General features: G+C 43.7%; 1 protein-coding gene across 2 annotated transcripts in view; it reads right to left on the reverse strand.

The window, feature by feature from the left end:
* cacna1hb (calcium voltage-gated channel subunit alpha1 Hb) overlaps positions 1-10,000 on the reverse strand; it is a 135,816-nt gene that overhangs the window by 25,051 nt on the left and 100,765 nt on the right. Inside the window, exons 18-23 of one of the 2 annotated variants that reach the window (XM_090194653.1) lie at positions 9,695-9,927; positions 7,398-7,700; positions 7,127-7,227; positions 3,770-3,893; positions 2,185-2,253; positions 146-330 (exon numbers count right to left, since the gene is read on the reverse strand). In XM_090194653.1, coding sequence (XP_090050779.1) covers positions 146-330; positions 2,185-2,253; positions 3,770-3,893; positions 7,127-7,227; positions 7,398-7,700; positions 9,695-9,927 — 1,015 coding nt within the window. Of the gene's footprint in view, positions 1-145; positions 331-2,184; positions 2,254-2,674; positions 2,701-3,769; positions 3,894-7,126; positions 7,228-7,397; positions 7,701-9,694; positions 9,928-10,000 lie in introns of those variants that run through there. The other variant, XM_090194652.1, reaches the window with a different exon arrangement.

The raw sequence follows: 10,000 nt of genomic DNA on the forward strand, positions 1-10,000 counted from the left end.
GTGACAGTAAACAGACAGCTAGGAGAGACAAGCTAACGTGACAGTAAACAGACAGCAGGGAGAGACAAGTCCCATTGGTATCGAAGGCAGAAAGACAAGGGTGTTATTAGTTAGTTAAAATGTTTTCACAAGGTACAGTACACACCTGAGGGGTCGAAGGGTGCGCAGGAGACGCAGCACTCTGAGGATTCCTAGGATACGGTTACCGCCGGCGGATGCTATGGAAACCAGAATGTCCAGCAGAGATACAAACACCAACAGTCCATCCAGAACATTCCAGCTGCTCTTCAGATAGACTGCTTCACCTGAGTACAGACCCTGGGCTACCACCTATACACACACACACACACACACACACACAAAAAATGTGTTATGTTATCTTAACTAAATGTGTTACGTTACCTTAACTAAATGTGTTACCTTAACTAAATGTGTTACCTTAACTAAATGTGTTACCTTACCTTAACTAAATGTGTTACCTTAACTAAATGTGTTACCTTAACTAAATGTGTTACCTTAACTAAATGTGTTACCTTACCTTAACTAAATGTGTTACCTTAACTAAATGTGTTACCTTAACTAAATATGTTACATTATCTAAATGTGTTACGTTACCTTAACTAAATGTGTTACCTTAACTAAATGTGTTACCTTAACTAAATGTCTTACCTTAACTAAATGTGTTACCTTAACTAAATGTGTTACCTTAACTAAATGTGTTACCTTACCTTAACTAAATGTGTTACCTTAACTAAATGTGTTACCTTAACTAAATGTGTTACCTTAACTAAATGTGTTACTTTAACTAAATGTGTTACCTTAACTAAATGTGTTACCTTAACTAAATGTGTTACCTTAACTAAATGTGTTACCTTAACTAAATGTGTTACCTTAACTAAATGTGTTACCTTAACTAAATGTGTTACCTTACCTTAACTAAATGTGTTACCTTAACTAAATGTGTTACCTTAACTAAATGTGTTACGTTACCTTAACTAAATGTGTTACCTTAACTAAATGTGTTACGTTAACTAAATCTGTTACCTTAACTAATTGTGTTACCTTAACTAAATGTGTTACCTTAACTAAATGTGTTACCTTAACTAAATGTGTTACTTTAACTAAATGTGTTACCTTAACTAAATGTGTTACCTTAACTAAATGTGTTACCTTAACTAAATGTGTTACGTTAACTAAATCTGTTACCTTAACTAATTGTGTTACCTTAACTAAATGTGTTACCTTAACTAAATGTGTTACCTTAACTAAATGTGTTACCTTAACTAAATGTGTTACCTTAACTAAATGTGTTACCTTAACTAAATGTGTTACCTTACCTTAACTAAATGTGTTACCTTAACTAAATGTGTTACCTTAACTAAATGTGTTACGTTACCTTAACTAAATGTGTTACCTTAACTAAATGTGTTACGTTACCTAAATGTGTTACCTTAACTAAATGTGTTACCTCAACTAAATGTGTTACCTTAACTAAATGTGTTACCTTAACTAAATGTGTTACGTTACCTTAACTAAATGTGTTACCTTAACTAAATGTGTTACGTTACCTAAATGTGTTACCTTAACTAAATGTGTTACGTTCCCTAAATGTGTTACCTTAACTAAATGTGTTACCTTACCTTAACTAAATGTGTTACCTTACCTAAATGTGTTACTTTAACTAAATGTGTTACCTTAACTAAATGTGTTACCTTACCTTAACTAAATGTGTTACCTTAACTAAATGTGTTACCTTAACTAAATGTGTTACATTAACTAAATGTGTTACCTTAACTAAATGTGTTACCTTACCTTAACTAAATGTGTTACCTTAACTAAATGTGTTACCTTAACTAAATGTGTTACCTTACCTTAACTAAATGTGTTACCTTAACTAAATGTGTTACCTTACCTTAACTAAATGTGTTACCTTAACTAAATGTGTTACCTTAACTAAATGTGTTACCTTAACTAAATGTGTTACCTTACCTTAACTAAATGTGTTACCTTACCTTAACTAAATGTGTTACCTTAACTAAATGTGTTACCTTACCTAAATGTGTTACCTTAACTAAATGTGTTACCTTAACTAAATGTGTTACCTTAACTAAATGTGTTACCTTACCTTAACTAAATGTGTTACCTTAACTGAATGTGTTACCTTACCTAAATGTGTTACCTTACCTTAACGGTCATCTCTGCTATGAAGATCACAGTGAAGATATGGTTGGACACACTGAGGAACACTCTCTCCTGAAAACACAACACACTCACAGGGTTAGTCTGTCTAGCTTCCTGTGAAAACACAACACACACACAGGGTTAGTCTTTCTAGCTTCCTGTGAAAACACAACACACACACAGGGTTAGTCTGTCTAGCTTCCTGTGAAAACACAACACACACACAGGGTTAGTCTATCTGACTGTAATGTGTGTCTGGTCTCTCCAGAGTGATGGTCTGACTGTACTGTGTGTCTGGTCTCTCCAGAGTGATGGTCTTACTGTACTGTGTGTCTGGTCTCTCCAGAGTGATGGTCTGACTGTACTGTGTGTCTGGTCTCTCCAGAGTGATGGTCTGACTGTACTGTGTGTCTGTATATCTGGTCTCTCCAGAGTGATGGTCTGACTGTACTGTGTGTCTGTGTGTCTGGTCTCTCCAGAGTGATGGTCTGACTGTACTGTGTGTCTGTATGTCTGGTCTCTCCAGAGTGATGGTCTGATCGTACTGTGTGTCTGTGTGTCTGGTCTCTCCAGAGTGATGGTCTTACTGTACTATGTGTCTGTGTGTCTGGTCTCTCCAGAGTGATGGTCTTACTGTACTGTGTGTCTGGTCTCTCCAGAGTGATGGTCTGACTGTACTGTGTGTCTGTATGTCTGGTCTCTCCAGAGTGATGGTCTGACTGTACTGTGAGCCTGGTCTCTCCAGAGTGATGGTCTGACTGTACTGTGTGTCTGTATGTCTGGTCTCTCCAGAGTGATGGTCTTACTGTACTATGTGTCTGGTCTCTCCAGAGTGATGGTCTGACTGTACTGTGTGTCTGTATGTCTGGTCTCTCCAGAGTGATGGTCTGATCGTACTGTGTGTCTGTATGTCTGGTCTCTCCAGAGTGATGGTCTTACTGTACTATGTGTCTGGTCTCTCCAGAGTGATGGTCTGACTGTACTGTGTGTCTGTATGTCTGGTCTCTCCAGAGTGATGGTCTGATTGTACTGTGTGTCTGTGTGTCTGGTCTCTCCAGAGTGATGGTCTTACTGTACTATGTGTCTGTGTGTCTGGTCTCTCCAGAGTGATGGTCTTACTGTACTGTGTGTCTGGTCTCTCCAGAGTGATGGTCCTACTGTACTGTGTGTCTGTATGTCTGGTCTCTCCAGAGTGATGGTCTTACTGTACTGTGTGTCTGGTCTCTCCAGAGTGATGGTCTGACTGTACTGTGTGTCTGGTCTCTCCAGAGTGATGGTCTGACTGTACTGTGTGTCTTTATGTCTGGTCTCTCCAGAGTGATTGTCTGACTGTACTGTGAGCCTGGTCTCTCCAGAGTGATGGTCTGACTGTACTGTGTGTCTGTATGTCTGGTCTCTCCAGAGTGATGGTCTTACTGTACTGTGTGTCTGTATTTCTGGTCTCTCCAGAGTGATGGTGTTACTGTACTGTGTGTCTGGTCTCTCCAGAGTGATGGTCTGACTGTACTGTGTGTCTGGTCTCTCCAGAGTGATGGTCTGACTGTACTGTGTGTCTGTATGTCTGGTCTCTCCAGAGTGATTGTCTTACTGTACTGTGTGTCTGTATGTCTGGTCTCTCCAGAGCGATGGTGATGCAGTTGAGGAAGATGAAAAGGAGGATTATGTGATCAAACATCTTGTGAGTTATCACTCTTTGACACCACTGACGAAACCTGGGGAGGATGGAGAGAGAGAGAGGGGGAGAGGGAGAGAGAGAGAGACAGGGAGAGAGAGAGAGAGACAGGGAGAGAGAGAGAGACAGAGAGAGAGAGGAAGAGAGAGAGAGAGGGAGAGAGAGAGAGGGAGAGAGAGAGAGAGGGAGAGAGAGAGAGAGAGAGAGAGAGAAAAAGTAGAGAGAGAGAGAGAGAGAGAGAAAGACAGAGAGAGAGAGAGAGAGAGAGAAAGACAGAGAGATAGAGAGAGAGAGAGAGAGAGAAAGACAGAGAGAGAGAGAGTGGGAGGGGGAGAAACAGAGAGAGAGAGAGAGAGAGACGGATGGATGGACAGATAGAGAGAGAGACAGGGAGAGGGGGAGACAGAGAGAGAGAGAGAGAGCGAGAGAGAGAGAGAGGGGGAGAGACAGAGACAGAGAGAGAGAGAGCGAGAGAGAGAGAGAGCGAGAGAGAGAGAGAGGGGGAGAGACAGAGAGAGAATGCGAGAGAGAGAGAGAGAGCGAGAGAGAGAGAGAGAGAGAGACAGAGAGAGAGAGAGAGATAGAGAGAGAGAGAGGAAGAGGGAGACAGAGAGAGAGGAAGAGAGAGAGGGGGAGAGAGAGAGAGAGAGAGAGAGGGGCAGGGGGAGAGACAGAGACAGAGAGTGAGAAGAAAGAGAGAGAGAGACAGAGAGACAGAGAGAGAGAGAGAGAGAGAGAGAGAGACAGAGGGATAGGGAGAGAGAGAGAGAGAGAGAGAGAGAGAGAGAGAGAGAGAGAGAGAGGGGGGGATAGGGAGAGAGAGAGAGAGAGACAAAGAGTGAGAAGAAAGAGAGAGAGAGAGAGAGAGAGAGGGGGGATAGAGAGAGAGAGAGAGAGAGAGAGAGAGAGAGAGACAGAGACAGAGAGTGAGAAGAAAGAGAGAGAGACAGAGAGAGGGATAGGGAGAAAGAGGAAGAGAAGAAGAGGGAGAGATGTATTATTAGATGTATTTGACACAGACAATACACATCAATACATTTTCCATAAATGTGCCAGATTCAGCAGCTAGCTTGTATTCATATGAGATGTTACTTTATCCTTGGAGCCTCTAGCCCAGTCCAGTCTGGTCTAGTCTAGTCCTGTCCTGTCTAGTCTAGTCCGCTCTAGCCCAGTCCAGTTTAGTCTAGTCTAGTCCGGTCGAGTCTAGTCTCATCCAGTCTAGTCCAGTCTACTCTAGTCCAGTCCAGTCTAGTCCAGTCTACTCTAGTCCAGTCCAGTTTAGTCCAGGATAGTCTAGTATAATCCTGTTTAGTCTAGTCCAGGTTAGTCTAGTTTAATCCAGTTTAGTCTAGTCTAGCCTAGCCTACTATAGCCCAGTCTACTATAGTCCAGTCTAATCCAGTCTACTATAGTCCAGTCTACTATAGTCCAGTCTACTATAGTACAGTCTAGACAAGTCCAGTCTAGTCCGGTCTAGTCTAGTCTACTCCTGTCTAGTCCAGTCTACTTCTGTCTAGCCGGTCTAGTCTACTCTAGTCCAGTCTACTCTACTCTAGTCCAGTTTACTCTAGTCCAACCTAATATAGTCCAGTCTACTCCTGTCTAGTCCAGTCTACTCTTGTCTAGCCAGTCTAGTCCAGTCTACTCAAGTCCAGTCTAGTCTAGTCATTCTAGTCCAGTCTACACCTGTCTAGTCCAGTCTACTCCTGTCTAGAAAGTCTAGTCCAATCAACTTTAGTCTACTATAGTCCAGTCTACTCTAGTCCAGTCTAATCCAGTCTACTATAGTCCAGTCTACTATAGTCCAGTCTACTATAGTACAGTCTAGACAAGTCCAGTTTAGTCCGGTCTAGTCCAGTCTACTTCTGTCTAGCCAGTCTAGTCTAGTCTACTCTAGTCCAGTCTACTCTACTCTAGTCCAGTTTACTCTAGTCCAGTCTAATATAGTCCAGTCTACTCCTGTCTAGTCCAGTCTACTCCTGTCTAGCCAGTCTAGTGCAGTCTACTCAAGTCCAGTCTACTCTAGTCATTCTAGTCCAGTCTACACCTGTCTAGTCCAGTCTACTCCTGTCTAGAAAGTCTAGTCCAATCAAATTTAGTCTACTATAGTCCAGTCTACTCTAGTCCAGTCTAGTCCAGTCTATTATAGTCCAGTCAGTCTAGTCCAGTATAGCCTAAACCAGTCCAGTCTAGTAAAAACCAGTCCAGCCTATTCCAGTCCAGTCTTAACCAGTCCAGTCTAGTCTAAACCAGTCCAGTCTAGCCTAAACCAGTCCAGTCTAGTCAATTCTAAACCAGTACAGTCTGGTCCAGTCCAGTCTAAACCAGTCCAGTCTAGTCCAATCCAGTCTAGTCTAAACCATTCTAGTGTAGGCTAGTCCAGTCAAGTCTAGTCCAGTCTAGTCTAAACCAGTCCAGTCTAGTCCAGTCCAGTCTAGTCTAAATCAGTCCAGTCTAGTCCAGTCTAGTCTAAACCAGTGCAGTCTAGTCCAGTCTAGTCTAAACCAGTCCAGTCTAGTCCAGTCTAGTCTAAATCAGACCAGTCTGGTCCAGTCTAGTCCAGTCCCGTCTAGTCCAGTCTAGTCCAGTCTAGTCCCGTCTGGTCCAGTCTAGTCCAGTCCAGTCTAGTCCAGTCTAGTCCAGTCCAGTCTAGTCCAGTCTAGTCCAGTCTAGTCTAAATCAGACCAGTCTGGTCCAGTCTAGTCCAGTCCCGTCTAGTCCAGTCTAGTCCAGTCTCGTCTGGTCCAGTCTAGTCCAGTCCAGTCCAGTCTAGTCCAGTCTAGTCCAGTCCAGTCCAGTCTAGTCCCGTCTGGTCCAGTCTAGTCCAGTCTAGTCTAAACCAGTCCAGTCTAGTCTAAATCAGACCAGTCTGGTCCAGTCTAGTCCAGTCCAGTCTAGTCCAGTCTAGTCCCGTCTGGTCCAGTCTAGTCCAGTCCAGTCTAGTCCAGTCTAGTCTAAACCAGTCCAGTCTAGTCTAAATCAGACCAGTCTGGTCCAGTCTAGTCCAGTCCAGTCTAGTCCAGTCTGGGCCAGTCCATAATAATATTATTATTTTATATATTATTATATATATTGCATGAAGCTGGTATTGAAAAATAACATTTATATATGAAACACAAAAAACACAAATGAAAGTGTGTGGTGCATGAATGTGTGTGTGTGTGTGTGCATCTATCTCTCTGTGTGTGTGTGTGTGTGTGTGTGTGTGTGTGTGTGTGTGTGTGTGTGCATCTATCTCTCTCTGTGTGTGTGTGTGTGTGTGTGTGTCCTGACCTGTTACATGGGGAGAACAGGTAGAGAGCCCAGTCCTCATGATCTCTACACCACTGGGGCTTATAGGGCTCCAGGACCAGCTTCACCCGCAAACACACACTCTGAAACACACACACACACACACACACACACACACACACACGCGCGCGCACACAAAGACACACACAGCGTCAGACACACACAGTCAATACATACATAATGTATATCTACACACACTGTCCAGAGGGATACACTAACACACACATACACACACACACACACACAGACTCACCTCCTCAGCGTCCTCCTCCTCCTCCTCGTGGTCGCTATAGTAACGTAGGGTCCCGGCGTCAGGGAGGTGAAAGGTCTTCCCGTTACAGTCAGGTGGGCGGAGCATCGGCACGGTCAGATACTCTGATTGGTCCAGGAGGTCGAAAGACTCCTCCCTGCTCCACCCCCAGCTGGGATTGGACCATTCTGACCCCGCCCCATCTGACAGGAGAGAATCCCTCTCACTTGATTGACTCCTCCGCTGCTGTAGGCTGGGACCTCGGCCAATAGAAGACCAGCTGGCGCGCCGGCTGTCCCATGGAGACTGACCAATCACAGCACAGCATAGAGAGACGTTAGGATGTGTGTGTGTGTGTGTTAGCATGTTATATTGCATGTTTTAGAACAGTGGTAGAAGACCTCTGGGGACCCACCAGCCATTCCATGTTATAGAACAGTGGTAGTCGAACATCTCCTCTGGGACCCACCAGCAGTTCCATGTTATAGAACAGTGGTAGTCGAACCTCTCCTCTGGGACCCACCAGCCCTTCCATGTTATAGAACAGTGGTAGTCGAACCTCTCCTCTGGGACCCCCAGCCGTTCTATTCCACAGCTAGCACCTGATTCAACTGGTCAACTAATCATTAAAACCTGTTTGGGATAGGGGGCAGCATTTTCATGTTCGGATGAAAAGTGTCCCCATAGTAAACTTCCTGCTACTCAGGCCCAGAAGCTAATATTTGCATATTGTTAGTAGTATTGGATTGAAAACACTCTGAAGTTTCTAAAACTGTTTGAATGATGTCTGTGAGTATAACAGAACTCATTTGGCAGGCGAAAACCTGAGAAAAATCGAACCAGGAAGTGGGAAATCTGAGGTTTGTAGTTTTTCAACTCATTGCCTATCGAATGGCAATGCCTATGGGGACATATTGCACTTCCTAGGGCTTCAACTAGATGTCAACAGTCTTTAGAACCTTGTTTGAGGCTTCTACTGTGAAGTGGGGGCGAATGAGAGCTGATTGAGTAAGAGGTCTGGCAGAAGGCCATGAGCTGATCACATGTGCACCCATGAGAGAGACCTGCGTTCCATTGCATTTCTAAAGACAAAGTAATTATCTGGTTGGAACATTATTGAAGATTTATGTTAAAACCATCCTAAAGACTGATTCTATACATCGTTTGACATGTTTCTACGAACTGTAATATAACTTTTGAACTTTTCGTCTGAACTTTCGCCTGGACTTGCCTGCGCCTCGTGATTTTGGATTTGTTTACTAAACGCGTAAACAAAAAGGAGGTATTTGGACATAAATAATGAACTTTATCGAACAAAACAAACATTCATTGTGGAACTGGGATTCCTGGGAGTGCATTCTGATGAAGATCATCAAAGGTAAGTGAATGTTTATAATGCTATTTCTGACTTCTGTTGACTCCACAACATGGCGGGTATCTGCATGGCTTGTTTTTGAGTCTGAGCGCCGTACTCAGATTATTGCATGGTGTGCTTTTGCTGTAAAGCTTTTTTGAAATCTGACAGTTGCATTAAGGAGAATTTTAGAGTTTATCTAAAGTTCCACATATAATACTTGTATCTTTTCAATGTTTATTATGAGTATTTCTATAAATTGATGTGGCTCTCTGAAAACTCGCCGGATGTTTTCAAGGCACAACATTACTGACCATAAAGCGCCAATGTAAACTGAGATTTTTGGGATATAAATATGAACTTCATCGAACAAAACATACATGTATTGTGTAACATGAAGTCCTGCGAGTGTCATCTGATGAAGATCATCAAAGGTCAGTGATTCATTTTATCTCTATTTCTGCTTTTTGTGACTCCTCTCTTTGGCTGGAAAATGGCTGTATGGAGCGGAACCCATGGCCCTAACAAGTTTTAAGCCATTGGCAAGGTGAATCAGGTGTGATAGTTCAGCCATTGGCAAGGTGAATCAGGTGTGATAGTTCAGCCATTGGCAAGGTGAATCAGGTGAGTTCAGCCAATGACAAGGTGAATCAGGTGAGTTCAGCCAATGACAAGGTGAATCAGGTGTGATAGTTCAGCCAATGACAAGGTGAATCAGGTGTGATAGTTCAGCCAATGACAAGGTGAATCAGGTGTGATAGTTCAGCCATTGACAAGGTGAATCAGGTGTGATAGTTCAGCCAATGACAAGGTGAATCAGGTGTGATAGTTCAGCCATTGACAAGGTGAATCAGGTGAGTTCAGAGCTACCACATAATTGTGAAACGTCTGGGGCTCCTCGAGGAGAGAACCACTGGTCTAGAGTGTGTGTGTGTGTATGACTCACCGGCGACCTGGGGTCCAGGGTGTTGCTTGTATCCGTAGAGACGGCGCTGCCCCGTCGTGATTGGCTGTCGCAAGTTGTGGGCGTGGCCAAAGTGTGCAGGATAAGTGGTGGGCGTTGCCGTGGGGACGGCGGCGGCGGTTGTTGCCACGGTGACTGTGTGGGTGGGAGGGGCATGGAGGCTCGGGGGTTCAGAAGGCCATTAGGGGTCAACATCATCGCCTGGAGCTTCAACTCTGTAGGGGTTAGAGGTCAGATGTCACGCTATGTTCTAATTATGAGGACTGTGAGAACCGTGTATAATACAAA

The sequence above is a fragment of the Oncorhynchus mykiss genome, chromosome 13 (genome assembly GCF_057628025.1).
Source record: "Oncorhynchus mykiss isolate SJ-2025 chromosome 13, ASM5762802v1, whole genome shotgun sequence".
NCBI classification, from domain to species: domain Eukaryota; kingdom Metazoa; phylum Chordata; class Actinopteri; order Salmoniformes; family Salmonidae; genus Oncorhynchus; species Oncorhynchus mykiss.